Source organism: Bos javanicus, chromosome 14 (genome assembly GCF_032452875.1).
Source record: "Bos javanicus breed banteng chromosome 14, ARS-OSU_banteng_1.0, whole genome shotgun sequence".
Taxonomy (NCBI): domain Eukaryota; kingdom Metazoa; phylum Chordata; class Mammalia; order Artiodactyla; family Bovidae; genus Bos; species Bos javanicus.
The window spans coordinates 2,533,980-2,550,333 of record NC_083881.1 but is presented as its reverse complement, the minus strand read 5'-3'; the positions used below and the strand labels follow the sequence as shown (position 1 = coordinate 2,550,333).

At 53.5% G+C, this 16,354-nt stretch overlaps 1 protein-coding gene across 13 annotated transcripts in view; it reads right to left on the bottom strand.

Annotated features, from left to right (window-relative positions):
* SLC45A4 (solute carrier family 45 member 4) overlaps nucleotides 1-16,354 on the bottom strand; it is a 72,105-nt gene that overhangs the window by 35,455 nt on the left and 20,296 nt on the right. For 6 of the 13 annotated variants that reach the window (XR_009740718.1, XM_061438490.1, XM_061438497.1 and 3 more), the window contains one exon: nucleotides 1,077-1,716. The exons of 2 other annotated variants lie outside the window; for them this stretch is intronic. Coding sequence is in view for 8 of the 11 variants with exons in the window: in XM_061438490.1 (XP_061294474.1) it covers nucleotides 1,077-1,320 (244 nt within the window). In the remaining 3 variants the exon portion in view is untranslated. Of the gene's footprint in view, nucleotides 1-1,076; nucleotides 1,717-4,179; nucleotides 4,345-16,354 lie in introns of those variants that run through there. 5 more of the 13 variants (XM_061438495.1, XM_061438494.1, XM_061438492.1 and 2 more) reach the window with 2 other exon arrangements.

Below are 16,354 nucleotides of genomic sequence, written 5' to 3'. Positions count from 1 at the left end.
ACCCGGGGTGTCACAGGGAAAGCAGGCAGGAGCGCAGGGACGCAAATGCAGACAGTGACCAGCCTGCCCCTTCAGTCACGGGCCTGATGACGCAGTGCGGGCAGGCGTGGCACCTGCTGAGCTGGGACCCGCACCAGCCCCTGCCCACCGCCCTGCAGGGGCCGGCGCCAGGCAGGCCTGAGTGTGTACTCTCTGAACAAGAATCACGCCGTCATGTTCAGAGAGAGACATATTCCAGGTATAGCCAAAATAAATCAGTTTTAAAATATTTTACAGCACACATGTGGAATTCTAGAATGAAGCACGCTTCTGAATAATTTGGCTCCTTACCCAGATCTCTTACAAAGTTGGGAGCTTAGAGATTTTAAGACTTTCTTAGACAATGAGGAAAATTAAACATTCTGACCATGTTTTTTTAGGGCCTGAGACATTTCCCGCGGTAATGTGGAAGGGATGACAGTGTTTTCAGAGTGTATCTTTGAGAATCTCAGTATTTCTGGAAATACCCATCATTCAGGCACCTAACTTCCACAATAAACTCCTATTTAAGTCAATAACAAGATGAAAATAAAGAAAACAGAATTCTTCAGTGTTTTCTACAGCGAGGCCTTGTTCTGAGCAGGTGCCCGGCCTCCCGACCTGACCTGCGATTTACCTCACTCTACGGAAAAACAGTGGGGCTGGGGGCTCGCAGGCTCGGCCAGGATGACACAGCTGGGGGCCACACTGGGGGTGGGGGTGGGGGCTCATGGGCTCGGCCAGGATGACACAGTTTGAGGGCCACACTGCGGGTAGGGGTCCCAGGGCTGGGCAAGTGGCACCTCGTGGGAGGCGAGGGTGTGCCAGGTCAGAGGTTCAGAAGGCCAATGCGCCCGGACACCCAGTACCCACCTGGCTGGGGCCTCCGACCCCACGTGCATGTCTGGAGGACCACCCCCACCCGCCCTGCCCCTGCCGACACAGGAGGAAAGCCCATTAGAGGAGGCTGCCGCGAGGGGAGACTGGGGACGTGGTCAGCCCGTGTGCCCACACGCACCCGCGTGCGCTGCTCAGCCCGGGACGCGGGTGGCACTTACCGATCTGTAACAGGACTGGCGTGACCAGTGCCGTCTCCATGGCGTAACAGAACTCCCTGCCGAACATCACGGCCCCGTGCATCACCCACAGGCGCACGGGGATGCGGTCGATGGAGCCCTCGCTGATGGTCTCATCCCGCGTCTCTGCCTCTGCCCTCCCCGGCTTCTGGAGGTCTGGCAGGGGCACCGGGAGCTCCTGAACTTGCATAGATTCTGCATCGGCATTCTGCGGAGCCATTTTCATCACCACCAAAAATATATATATATCTCTTTACTCTATCTAAATAAATAATTCTATCATATATCTTTAAGGATAAATTAAGACGTCTTCGCTTTCTGCTTCAGCTGTGCTCCTCCGGCAAGTAACACTTATATTCCTCTTTGTACAAACAGGTATCTTGAAACTTCTCACAATCGGATGAGACACGCAGCAAAACAGAATGATTTTTGGTTGGATTGAACATATGGCTTTCTGGCTTACTGTGAATTAGAGTTAAAAATCCATAAATGCCATTCAGTTAATACCAGTTTCATCATCATTACTGAAGAGGTGCTGAAGCTCCGTTCCTTGCTGCTGAGAGGCGGGCAGGTGACACACGGACGCAGGCCGCCGGCGCGCCCCATCGAGCGACTGGGCGATCTGCAAGGGAGCGAGAGCTGGTCACACGGGCCGGGGCCGCCCGCCCCCACCCGCCATCCGGGCCCGCCCGGGGCCCTCGGTTCTCTGAGCAGGGGACAGAATCACCTGCGGAGAACACAAATCCAGTCCCCGGAGAAACAACGTTTTCCAGTACGGAATTGGTCCTGGGGGAGGATAGAGAAGGGACAACAACAGGAGATGGGACGAGAGAAAAGCGCACGGAAAGAGCTCTCCGTTTCTGCTCCTCGGCCAGGCCAGGGACCGACCGCGGGCACTGGGCCCCAAAGGGCCAGACGCTGACCACCACGTGGAGGCGCACTCCAGGGGGCGCTGAAACCCGGGCCCTGGTCCTGCATTCCCACCTTCCTGGTACCAGTGACCAGTTTCCACCTGGACGCACATGCCAGGAGCAAGTGCCGACTGCCGAGAACCTGCCTAGAGTCGTCCCCCTCGCCTCTCCCCCGTGAAAGGCCAGACAAGGATGCGCTTACATCCCTGCTCTCTGGACGGGGGCCTCCATTCAAGCTGAAGGGACCTGACATCACACAAGTGACTTTATGTTAAGGTGGGTCGGTGGGTGGATATCTTACAAAAAAACTTCAATTGTTTTAAATAAAAATATTTCTGCTTAATATTCACTTAATCCAAGACATCTAGCTCCTACTTTTCACCCCAGAAAGGACCAGAAGTTGAGGGGTAGTCTTCACTGAGCCCCCTTCTCAGGGAGCCTTGGAGGTGATAGGGGGTCCCTGGCCCAGCTGCTGGCAAAGCTGAGCTGCTGACCCTGGGGGTTCAGAGCCCCTGCCTCACTCTTCCGCCAAACTGAGGCTTTCTCCTGCTCTCTTTCCTGCCACCAAAACTTCTCGGGCAATCATGGGTCCAAGGGATCCGACCAATGAATCTGCTTCTTAAGCCTTCCACTTCACTACAAGTCCACATCGGCAGCCTTCGCCTGCGACTTCTACCCAACTCACAAGTGTCCTCTCCAGACAGTCAGTCGTCTCTATAAGACCAGCGTTTCCAAACTGTCACCTTTCTCCAATCCTTTTTAAAAAACATGTTATCATGACACTTCTCATGTATACAATGTAAGCGGAACAGCGCTAAGCACCCAGCGCGAGCCCTTAGCAGCACTCTCTCACTCCATCCCGAGCAGCTGAACTCTTGGCAAGAAGGACAGTAAAGCACCCAGCGTGAGCCCTTAGCAGCACTGTCTCATTCCATCCCGATCAGCTGAACTCTTGGCAAGAAGGACAGTAACCAGTTTTCTCTGAGACCCTAAGGACTTAATTATCATCTTCAAACCCATCAGTTCTGTCCCCTCGCCCCTGGTCCCACTGTGTATCTATCCTCAAAGTCAGGTTGAAATGAAACTCTGCGAGTTGAAAGTGAAAGTCATTCAGTTGTGACTCCATGGACTACAGCCTACCAGGCTCCTCTGTCCGTGGAATTCTCCAGGCAAGAATACTGGAGTGGGCAGCCATTCCCTTCTCCAGGGGATCTTCCCAACCCAAGGATCAAACCCAGGTCTCCTACATGGCAGGCAGATTCTTTACCATCTGAGCTACCATCACGAGAAATGCTGGGCTGGTTGAAGCACAAACTGGAATTAAGACTGCCAGGGGAAATATCAACAACCTCAGATATGCAGATGATACCACTCTAATGGCAAAAAGTGAAGAAGAACTAAAGAGCCTGTTGATGAGAGTGAAAGACGAGAGTAAAAAAGCTGGCTTAAAACTCAACATTCAGAAAATGAAAATCATGGCATCTGTCACTTCATGACAAATAAATGGGGAAAAAGTGGAAACAGTGGAAGATTTTATCTTCTTGGGCTCCAAAATCACTGTGGACTGTGCTGCAGCCATGAAATTAAAAGACACTTGCACCTTGGAAATAAAGCTGTGACAACCCTAGACAGCGTGTTAAAAAGCAGAGACAGCACTTTGCCGACAAAGGTCCATCTAGTCAGCTATGGTTTTCCCAGTAGCCATGTACGGATGTTAAAAGTTGGACCATAAAGAAGGCTGAGCACTGAAGAATTGATGCTTTCGAACTGTGGTGCTGGAGAAGACTCTTGAGAGTCCCTTAGCCATCAATCCTAAAGGAAACCAACCCTGACTATTCACTGGAAGGAATGATCTTGACCAGATATCCAACATTTTGGCCACCTGATGCGAAGAATCAACTCCCTGGAACAGATTCTGATCCTGAGGGCAGGAGAAGGAGATGACAAAGGATGACATGGTTCAAGGGCATCACCGACTCAATGGGCATGAATTGAGCCAGCTCTGGCAGACAGTGAGGGACAGGGAGGCCTGGCGCGCGGCAATCCATGGCGTCGCCAAGAGTTGGACACAACTTGGCAACTGAACAACAGCTGCGTGTCGGAGAGTGAAGAGTCATTTCAGCAATAGCTGACACTGAGGCAATGAGGCTCTGCAGTAAGTGCACTAGGATTACTTTAAGGCTGTGAGTCTCAGCCCCGGGGGCACTGGGCGATGCCTGGGGATGTTTCTGGGTCTCATGACTGGAGACAGGGGTTGGTATCATGCTTTGGGGAGAGTCCAGCGATGGGCTTAGCATACTGCAGCCCCAGGGTGCCGCACAACAGAGAGCGACTATTTCCTAGGGTTATTATTAAACAAGAGGAAAAGTGCTCTTAAAAATGCTGAAACCCTTATCACACTGTGAACCAGTCAACCAGCCAGCCCAGAACTTACAAACTCAACTGCACTTCCTTCCCCTTTGTTTTCTTACGCAGCCTCTGCCCAAAGCAGAAGAGGAAACAGAGGGAGGTCAGGACACTGGTTCCCTGAGGAGGAGTCTAGGGTCAGGCTTTTAAGTGGGAAGGGGTGTGAGCTGTCCCCTCCCAGTCAGCCACCCCGACCACAGGAGGTGGCGTTTCCAGGCACTTATTTTCCAAGAGCAGGTAAGAGCCGCCAAAGGGCAGTGAAGGAAGCCCAGCCAGCCACCTGGCCTCGGTCACGTTCAGGCTGTGGGATCCAACCCCAGGCCCAGGGCTGCACCTGCCTAAGGGGCTGTGGAATCAGCTAGAGATGGCCAGGAAGCCCAGGAGGCAGAGGCTGCGCGTGGGGGAGCGAAGGGCCTGACGCCCTTAGGAAAGCCGCCTGCCGTCAGACCACCAGGCCAGTGCCGGCGCACCCCCTCTGCGGTGCAGAGCGAGTCTCCACACCAGAGACCCTCCTTACATCTGGGGTCCTCACCAAACGTCTAAGAATGGCGCAGTCATGGCCTCTGGAAAGAAAGTTGCGGGGGGAGCCCCTAGTGGTGGCGGTGGTGGCACCTCCCCTCCCAGGACTCTTCCAGGCAGAGGGTCCAGCCACCTGCCGTCTCCCTCATGGTCAGGGGCAGGCGTGGCCACCTAACTGGTCAGCAGAGCCTGCCTCACACGGGGCGTCCTGCTGGCCAATCAGGCAGCCCAGGGACTGTGCAGCCAGACCTCAACCACGGCCGTGTGCACAGTCTTCCCTAAAGGGGGGCCTGCTGGGGTTGGGCTGGTGCTGTGGCCTGTCAGGGGTTCACCCACCCTCCAGATCCGGCCCTGATGCCCCTTCGGGGGGGCAGCAGGAAGGACCCAGGCTTCAGGGCAGAAGGCCTGCCCCCCACTTCCTGCAGCATCCCACCTTCCCAGTGGCCGTTTGGTTGCTTCTGCATCATTTATTTACGAGCCCACCCCAGCACTCGGAGATTGCGCCTCCCTCTCCCCACATGGACTCTGTCTGCACTTCCATCCAGCGAGCCCAGCAAAGGCTCTGCAGGCACAGAGCCACCAGCGGGTCCTGTGCTGGGGACACGCCTTCCCTCTTGCGCTTCTCCTCCCAGAATCTCGACCCACTCCGGCATGTTTATTTGCAAGAACTCTATAAGCAAATGACCTTTAAGAGTCTGACTAGCTCTGGAGGGAAATGTCAGTATTTTTACCCATATTTCACTGATTTTATAAATTAGCTGAAGGAGAACTGCCACCCTTAGGGCTGTCTCTGTATATCCGAGTCCAAACCCAGTGCCTTTCGGGAGAATTTCAACACGTTCCTCCTACAGTTTTGCACATTTCTTGTGAAGTTTCTTCCTAGTGATTTCACCTTTTCTGTGGCCCCTGCGGATGCGATTTTCCCTTGCCTTATACCTTCCACGTGGTTGGCTGTGCACGTGAATGGTACCAGGGCTTGCTCACTTCCTTAGGTACTCACACACAGTGAAAAGGTACCACTCAATCAGTTTTGACTAATCTATGTCAACAGGGAGGACATTTCCAACACCCTGGCGGGTCCACGTGGGTCCTTTCCCATCCACTGAAGGCTCACTCATGGTTTTGTATTTTAACTTGATAACCTGGTTCTCTAACTGTCTGAGTGCGAATGGGTGGGGTGAGGAGGCTATGACCAGACTGACAGAAGTCTAAGCAGCACCAAGATGCGTCAAGTCCCCAGCTCGATGGAGGCTGGGACTCGGGGTCCCCTCACAGCAAGTCTAAGCAGCACCAAGATGCGTCAAGTCCCCAGCTCAATGGAGGCTGGGACTCGGGGTCCCCTCAGTCTGAATCATGCACAGCACCTGCACAGGACACGGAGCAGGGACCCAGGCGGCATGAACTGACCCCTTCCTGGGCTCTGACCTCTGTCCCCTCCCCACCCCCCCAACTCTACTGCGAGGGCCCCTTCTCCTCAGGGCTCTGCTCTACAAGAAGATGGAAGGAGAGCGGCTTTGAGGAGAAAAGGAAGGTGTGAGTGGGGAGGGTGTCTCTCCATTTAGGGGGACAATCGGACACCGTCAAGCCAGATTCACTCCCGTAATGCAGTGCCGTGAAGTACTCGTACAGCAAGCAAACTGCTTTAAGGAAGCTATCTTCTAGAAAGGCTGGAGCTGTTAATTACAACATCTAAAACCATGAAAATGCTTTCCTCTGAAACACCTGATGTAAAAGGCCCGAGCTAAAGTGTGACAACACACTGAAGCAATCCGAGGACGACTAGGCTGCTGCCTCCCGAAAACCTCCTCCTGACTTGCTCGAAGGAGCGGAGAGGCTTCCGTTGTGACCTGTTCCACTAGGATCTTCAGAGCCCAGAGCGACTCTGAAGTCAGGCCTCCCTCTGGAGCCTCCCTGACGACGACCTGGTTGTGATTCGCAGATGCACCGAGACAAGTGAAACTACAATTGTTCCAATCAACAACTTCCTCTATTGTCCTGCTTCTAATTTCAGGGTAACTGATGCCAAAACACGTGACTTCCTACAATCTGCTGTGTGGAAAAGCTGGCTGTAAACTTCACGTCATCAAAAACTTAACTGAAGCATAATTTTTTGACAGGCAGTTCAGAGTCTATGCAAGTCACAGGATTCGATGGGAATACGATCTTGAAGGTCAGGGACCAACATGTGCCGGAGGACGGCTGGAGGGGGGTTCAGGCGCCGTGGCTCCTGTCTTGGCCCCACGCATACGCGCGTGCACACACAGCGTTACAGGCACGGGGACGAGCAGCCCATGCTTTGTGGTGTCTGGTTTGTGGCAAGGGCTGTTTGATTTGTACACTCACCATCTAAGACGGGCATCTCTACCCTGGAAAAACTCATCAGAACTGCTAACGTTTTCGTAAGACGTCGTCCACTATTAGCCTCAGATAACCCACTCAACCAAAGCACAGCCCCCCCCACTACCATCAGCCCGCTGTGCCCTCCCTCCAGACACGCACAACAAAGGCGACTGCCCGAGGGCAGCAGCGAAGCCGGCGACACCGGGCAGACGGCTGTGCGCCAGAGAAGGCCAGCTGCTGCACCAGGGGAAACAGGCATAAGACGGAACCAAGCAAAGTCAGAGGACCCTAATACAAATGCGGATGACATTCTGGTAAAAAGCTGCTTACAAAGTTACATCCTTCAAAGCATCAGAAATGCCACTGATTGCCAACATAAAATCAATGCTGTATCAAGAGAATGAGACAGGCCCCAGACTGGGAGAAAATATTGTAAAAGACACAGCGATAAAGGATGCTATCCAAAGCAAAGCTGACGGTGAGGAAATGAACAACTCAGTTATACAGGTGGGCCAAAGACCCGAGCAGACAGCTCACCAGAGAAAACAGAGGAGGCAGCTGAGCACAGCAAAAGATGCTCCGCATCCAGCGCCTGTCATCAGGGAAACGCAAATTCAAACAGCAGTGAGACAGCCCCCCACACCTGTTAGAACGGCCCAGGCCCAGAGCACCCACACAGGCGAAAACGTGGAGCGGCCGGAACCGCACTCACTGCGTGGGGACAGAGTGGTGCGGCCACTTTGGAGGACAGTTTGGTGGCTTTTTACAAAACTAAATATACTCTTAGCATGCGATGCAGCAATCATGTTCCCTGGTATTTGCCCAAAGGAGCGGAAAACTTATCCATAAAAAACCTGCACGTGGATGCTATACAGCAGCTTTATCCACAATGGCCGAGACCTGGAAACAACCAAGATGTCCTTCAGTAGGTGAATCGCCAATCTGTGGCACATCAATGAAATAGTAACCAGCACTAAAAAGAAACGAGCCATCACACCATGAAAAGCCATGGAGGAACCTTAAATGCACATTAATTCGCTGAAAGAAGCCAATCTGAGACGGCTACGTTACCAGATTCCCAACAACAGGGTGTTCTGGAAAGGCACAACTATGGAAACAGTGCCAGGACCAGTGGTTTCTGCCCCCTAAGGCAGAAAAGCAGCAAGCCTTGGACTTCCCCACGTGGTGTCCTGTTATGGGAGCCGAATGGACCGACGCACTGAATCTGTGTGAACCAGGAAGGCCAAGGCAGCATATTTAAAAATGCAGACTTCAGGGCTCTGCTGCGCCACAGAACCACAGCTCTGGGGAAGGGCCTGAGAGTCTGCAGGCCTGCTCGCCCCAGGTGGGAGCCGCTGGCCACAGGCACCTGGCCGACAACCCACTGCCCCTCTAGGTAGAAATGACTGGTCTGACTTCGTAACCTCGCCTGTGTGTGTTCTGTGCCATGAGACCTGGCTGAGAGCACTTCAGACACTGAACACCATGTCGGAGGCGCCTTCTGATTGGCTTGCTGGGAACTTGCAGGCAGAGGGGGCGGGGGAGTAAGGAGGCATGTGACTGCGTGTGTCAAATACTCCGAGTATGCAGACTGAATCAAAGGAAATCTGGAAAGGGGCCCCAGGGAGCGAGGGGATGAAAATATTGCTACACTGTAACAAGCCAGTCTAATTAAAGTGTTTCTCAATGGATTAGTATCCCAGCAACGTACAGGAGCCGCGGGCCCAGGCACTCCAGCGCGCTTCTCCTGGGCGGCTTTTCTGTGACTCCCCGGCCTGGCCCGGCCCGGCCCCCTGGTCCCTCATCCCTCCCCAGACAGTGCCCGAGATCTCCCCGTCAAGGGCACCCAGCCTGGGCCAGGCTGCCCACTCCCCTGGGAGGCTGGGTCACAGCCATCACGGCAGGGACGCAGGGATGTGGCCCCTCTCGTGCATCCTCAGGACAGGAGACGGCGCACCCTCCTAGAGATGTTTTTTTAAATGCCTGTAAACTGGCATACTGCAACTTAATCTCAAAATACACTCTATTTAAGAACTACTTTCTAAAAGTCATCTCTTAGGAAGGGAGCGTACAGCAGGACGAGGGGGAGCGCAGAAGGCTCAGCTCCCCTCCACCGGCCCACCTCGGGCAGGGGCCGGTCTGCTCTGATGCGGGTGTGCGGAGCCCCCTGCGAGCCCGCACAGCTCCACGCTGCCCCTGCCCTCAGCCCTGCGGAAGCAGTCGCTGACCCACCTGAAGCACAGCGTCAGGTCAACAATGCTGCCACTGCCCTCAGCCCTGCGGAAGCAGTCGCTGACCCACCTGAAGCACAGCATCAGGTCAAACACGCAGACGGCATGCGGAAGCAAACCTGGCAAACGCCAGTGACGGCTCGTGACGGCACCGGATCACGTCGAAGCGCACGCCATCTGGACTTCCCCGGTGGTACAGTGGGTGAGAATCCATCGGCCAATGTAGGGGACAGGGCTTCGATACCTGGTCTGGGAAGATTTCACAGGCCACGGGGCAAGGAAGCCTGAAAGCATGAACTACTGAGCCCATGTGATGCAACTACCAAAGGCCGGGTGCCGAGGGCCTGTGCTCCGCAACAAGAGAAACACGTGCACCGCAACGATAGGTGGCCCCTGCTCGCCGCAACTAGAGCACCCCCGAGCACAGCAGAAGACCCAGTGCGCCCCCTCCCCCCAGCTCCCAGGGCATCAGGATGGACACCAAGCTGTTCTCAAGCAGCAGCTGCCTTCACTCTCTGCTAAAGGAAACTGCTACCCACACTCGAAGGAAAACTCTGAACGCTCGTGTCAGAGGAAATGGCCCCGAAACAAGGACAAACTACTCTGTCCCCAGAGAAAACATTCTCCACGACTTTTACCTTCTGCTGAAAACAAAGACCTGCTCACCTGACTTCTCACCTGTGACCTTTACACGGTTCTTCATTTGCACGTCAGGTGAGTAGGTTTGTTTGTTTTCTAATTAAAAATCTCTGAGAGGTTTTTTGCCTTCCTCTTCTTGTAAATGTTTCTAGCATCAATTTGCCACTTCAGCCACTGGGGTCAGGATGAAGCATTGGCTGCTATGGAAACAGCAACAAGCTTTTAAACCACACTGCTTGTGCCCAACTGGCCAAGGAAAACTGAGCTTCAGGATCAACCTGAAGGCCGAGTGGGCAGCCAGCCACTGCCAACAGTTCCAGAAGAGACTAGCATTTCCCCAAACTCCTCATTTCATCTAAGGTACAGGGCCAGGTACCAACAAACGCAGACTCTGTCATCTGCAGTGTGTTAGAGACAGGCAAGCAGCTGAAGGGGATGCGTTAACAACCAAACATTATTTAAAAAACATGAAAACAAAGATTCCTCACTTTACATACATACAACCGAGAACAAGGAGTTCCCTGGTGGTCCACTGGTTAGAACTCTGCACTTTCACTGCTGTGAGGCTGCGTTCAGTCCCTGGTGGGGGAACTAAGATCCCATAAACCTCAAGGAACAGCCAAGAAAAGAAAAAAATACAGAAACAGACCTCAAGGACAAGGGTATAATTAGGGGCTACCGCTGAAGACTGCAGAGCTGTAATGAAACCTTCTGAGGGCACTTGTATCAGGTCAAAGCAGCGTCCAGGGTCCCCTCTCAGGCAGAAGTTCTGGAAGCCACCCAACTGCCGAACAACACGCAATTATTTGAATTACGGTCCATGTGTCAAGTAAACACAAAACGGCCAAATGTTTTTAAAGTGAAGAAGTATGAAATATATTTGAGGAATGTTCAAATCAAAACTAGTTCTCTTAAAAGGTAAACATTTTGGTGAATGAAGGGAACACACACAGCTTTAGTCTGGGGTTACAGTCATTCTTACTAAGACCATAAGATAACCAGCAAAAACATTCTGCAGCATTCTGCAGTCACCGCCCGCCCCCCCACCCCCAACACACACACACCTGAAGTCAGCTGAAGGTCAGCGTGCCACACAGGGGATGAGTCATCTCTGCACCATTTACAGGACTGCCAGGCGCTGCTGAGCAACCAAGACCGTGGTCTAGAAGCACACTGCAGACCCTGTGAAGCCTTTCCGCCCTCCCTAAGCCTTCCCACTGTCTCAGTCGCCTCTGGTCGTTTTACCAGGAGGAGGGTGTGGTCCTAGGGCGCTGGGGAGCCCCACTGCAGGCGGGCATAGGGGAGGGCCCGCTCCCCTCTGAGCTCAGGCTGAGCAAACAGGACATCACCCGAGGAGGAGGGGGAGGGATCCTCCCAGAGGGCATCAACCAGACTATCAGCTCAGGAATCTGTCCTCTGTCTTGAGCAACTCCTTAACCTGAGGGCCCCTGAGGGTCTGTGATGAAGAAGCCCGCTTTGGTACCTGAATCCTCCCGCTGTCTGGAGAAGTCTGCGACTCAGGGCCAGCGCCTTCCTGGGGTCATCGGGGCTGACGCGCTCACAGCAAGTGGCACAATCACCTGTGGGATTAATCCCGGCCATCCTGACTCCGTCAGCAACGATTTCCCACAACTGCAGTCATCTCGGTAGATGTGGAAAGCCTCAGAATGTAAATACCCTTTGATCCTGCAATTCTGCTCTTTGGAAAGCAAAACCTGTACAGTCTGCGGATCAACACCACTGAGCAACCTGCTCATGTAAAGGAAGACAGATTCTGACACAAACTCCACGGTGTGGGATTACCTGTTGACGTGGAAATGTGCCTAATAATAGGCACAGAAGGTACATTATAAATCAACTACACATAATGGTCCCATAAAGTTTTTTTTTAAGGTATGGATGTAGAGAGGAGCTTTCTGGTGGCTCAGCCATAAAGATAAAGAACCTGCCTGCCAATGCATGAGTTCAGTTCAGCCACTCAGTCATGTCTGACTCTTTGCGACCCCATGGACTGCGGCACGCCAGGCTTCCCTGTCCATCACCAACTCCCAGAGCGTGCTCAAACTCACGTCCATCGAGTTGGTGATGCCATCCAACCATCTCATCCTTGGTCGTCTCCTCTGTCGACCCCTTCATGCAGGAGATGCGGGTTCAATCCTGGGTTAGAAAAATCCCCTGGAGGAGGAAATGGCAACCCACTCCAGTATCCTTGCTTGGGAAATCTCATGGACAGAAGAGCCTGGTGGGCTACAGTCCGTGAGGTCGCAAGAGAGTTGGACACGACCGAGCGACTAAACAACAACTCTGAATGCGGAGAGAGAGGCATTCTGAGGATTCACCATGATATACATACTGTTAGTGCATCTATATGACCCAGAGTCATTTCCTAATTCAGTTTCCCTATCCAAACTTCACGTCAGAGCCTGATATGTGGAATGACATTCAGGACTGTTCTACAATGAAGCTGAACCTCAGATGCTTCAGAGTGCTGACAGAGGCGTGCAAGGCCAGGCAGCCCAAGAGAGTTGGATGGGGTTGAAGGGTTGGGGAGGCAGGTCTGCAAAGCCAGCTGTGGACTCAGCTCCTGACAGGTCCACTAAAAGACTCAGAGCTGATCACCAAGGACCAGCTCAGAAGCTCTTCCCAATCTGTCTTCAGCAATAAAGTAACTGCAGACCGTTCAGTCACCCACCAGAACGCAGCAGGTCCCTCCCAAACAGTCCAGTACATGAGCGCTACCCCTCTGTCCTGTGTCGCCGGGAGGCCCTTCCTCAGCGGCTACTCCGGTTTCCAAGCACAGTCACAGAGCTTTTCACCGACAGCACCTGTCGCCCCTCCTGGAGCCTGGATTTCGCTCTGCTGCTTTATTTATTTAGCCTTCTCCCCGCTGGACTGATGTCAGGCACCTGTCCCGAGCTGCACCACCACCTGCTTCGTTCATCACGGATTCTCCCACAATGCACTGCACTCAGGGGTACACATGGCCAGCCTCCACTCCCAGGCACAATGCCCTGGGAGTCAGGAGGAGTCAGTGATCAACCCTCTTTTCTCCAGGCCACGAGCAACAAGACAGAAAAGTCCTGCAAGGTCTGAAACAGATTCACCTGGGGTTAAGCAGCTCTCATGCTTGTCTAGCACCTTGCCCCTCCTGAGGTCCAGATGGCGCTGGACTCCCCAGGCCAAAGCCCAAGTTCAAGTTTCTCAGCTGCAAACACCAACAAGCACCTTTCTCTCCCACTCATTAACCCATGAGTGCTGACATCACCCAGGACTAAGTGCTGCCCCCTCCACCCCCCAACAACCCAGAACTGGATTACAGTCTGTGAGCCAGCAGAAGGATGCTGCCTCCAGACAAAACCACAGCACCAGGAAATGGAGTCTGAGTCGGAAAGGAGGCCCAGGGTCCCCAGGCACCTGCCAGCCACGTAAGCACTAAAGGAAGGGCTGGGTGGCTCCAAAGTGTAAATTTATGAACATACAGCACTGACCACAGAAACTTACCAGTGACGATGGGTTTCCAGATGCATTAAAAATAAATGTAAAGGGCCTTCCCTGGTGGTCCAGCGGTTACGAAAAGTGTTGAAAGTGTCAGTTGCTCAGTTGTGTCTGACTCCCTTGCGACCTCACGGCCTGTAGCCCTCCAGGCTCCTCTGTCCATGGGAATTTCCCAGGCAAGAGTACTGGAGTGGGTGGCCATTCCCTTCTCCTGGGGACCTTTCTGATCCAGGGATCAAACCCGAGTCTCCTCCATTGCAGGTAGATTCTTTACCGTCTACGCTACCAGGGAAGCCCACCTACCAATGTAGGGGACACAGGTTCGATCCCTGGTCTGGGAAGATCCCACAAGCTAAGCGACCGAGCCCACAAGTCACAGCAAGAAAAGCCGCTGTGACGAGAAGCCTGGGTAACCAGAGGGGGCCTCGCACAGCAGCGAAGACCCACTGCAGCCAGAGATACATGATTTTTTTTTTTAAGTAACAACAAAAAAATGTGTTTCCTCATTGTAAATAAGCTTGTCTTCCTATCCAGATTTCTGTGAACGTGTGTTCTACCAATTAACTACTTCTGCAGTTCTATTTCTTCTTCTTGGTTTTGTATAAAAGGACAAAAATGAAAAAGTTGGAATTCCTCTGAAAAAAATAAGTAAATGTAAGGGGTTCAGAGTTTCTGTTGGGGGAGAAGAAAAAGTTCTGGAGAGGACAGCAGTGGGAGGCACACCTAGAAAATGGCCTGGAGAGTCACGATGGCCAGAAATGGGATTGTTTCCCCTGCAGAAACTCAGTGCGTCCCCCAAACAATTCAGCCAGCACCCACAGGGACTCTGGGGCATGGACAGGGTGGGTGTCTGTGTGGCCGCAGTGAGGACAGCGGGAAGATGGGCTCTCGGCCCCACTCATGCCACAGGCAGCTCCGTGCACAGTGCAGGCGTGAGTCAGAAAGGAGGGACAGAGAGGGAAGCTCTGAGGCCGCGGAGGAACAGCGAGTCAGCAGCTGGAGGGAGTCAGCTGACCCAGGAGGAAGTGCCTGGTCCGACTGAGGTCTCTCCAGGGCAGAGGCACCGCCCCCCGGGCGCCCGTCCTCGGGCCCCTCCAAGGAGCACCCGTGCCGGCACACATCCCCACATCCTGGCCTCCAGCCCCAGCACAGCCTGCCTAAGGCCCCTCTGCCCCCACTGGCCTAGGCTCCCAGCCCCGGGTCACTGAGGCCTAACTCACCTCTGGACCTGCTTCTCACCAGAGCCACACGAGAGTCCCCACGTCTGTCCCTGTACAGAAGCCGCAGCACTCACCTCCACCCCAGACCCCTGGGCAGGAGGCAGGGGCATGAACTCGAGGGTGCTTGGTGCTAAGGCCCTGGACATCCTCCCACCCCCAGAGGACTTCCCCACCTCCTACCCGGACGCTCAGAGTCGAGAGGGGCTGCCGTGTAGGGAAGCAGGCTCCAGCGAAGACCCAGGAAGCCACTCCTTCCACTGAAAAGTAATGGCCTCAGGAAAGTTCTTAGTTCATCATCAGAGTGTTTCCCTTTAGACCTGAAACCTCCTGACCACACATAAATAATACCACCTTCTGCACATTCTTGTTACTCCTATCATTTTTTATTTCATGCACACTGCTGAGTCTTTGAAGACTGCATGGTGAGGCAGCTTTCCCTCTGAAAGGCAGCACCTCCACTTTTAAAGGGACGACTCATAAAAACCGAGGGCTCCACGTACAAAGTCCGCGTTCCTGAAAAGCCTGCCAATCATAAAACGAGTAACACCTGAATGTATTACAAAACCAGCGCTGGGCGCCAGGTCTCCCCCTCCCAGTGCATGCCCGTGACAAACAAAAACACAAGGAGAAAGACCTCTTTACCAGAACAGCCAACACCATTCCGTGTGTTAACAAAAACTAACTGTTGCATTAAAGGTTGCAAGTTCAAACACAATCTGCCTATTGTAAGCAGTGCCTCAGTTTATCAATGTAACAATGACTCTCTTTCAAAGACTGATAAAGCTCTCTGCAAATAACTTGCCCTCCAGCATTTTTAAGATACTTCACAGGATAAATATTAGCTTGGGACTTGCCTACATGAGAAGTGAAAGCTCCCAAAGAAGCAGTTTTACAACGGAAAAAAAGAAGGAACAGCAGCAGCTGGAGGGGAGCAAGCCGCCTTGCCCTGGGTCCCCAGGCCCCAGGGCCCCTGCCCACCCATCCTGGGCCGCAGGGCACAGGAGGGCAGGACCGTGGCTCCTGATCAGGGGTGCAGTGCCAGGCGCTCAAGCAAACAACCCAGCAGGCAGAAGGAACTGGAAACGGAGTTAATTAAAAGGAGATTTTAAGATGATGGTTGGGAGGAAAGCGAATAAGGAGCATTACTGCTCAAATCTGATTTAAACTTAATTTCTTGACAGACAGGTGAGTCTCCTGGTGACCAGATGCAGGCAGCAGGGGGACGGTGGGCCAAGAGGTGACACCCAGGGACCTGGTCAGTCAGCACCCCGACAGCCAGGCCCGTGACCGGCTCCAGACTGCCCCTCACCCTGACTTCATCTGGGCAGCTTTACGCCTAGTACGTCAGCGTGCCACTCAGCGGGGATGGGACGCCAAGTCACAACAGCAGCTGCCGCCCAGGGGACAAGGGGCCCGCAAGGGGATACGAGAGCCTTGCTGGCAAGCGGGCAGCTCGAGCAGAAGGGTTCCCCGAACCCGGTGGGGAAGAAGACTCACCC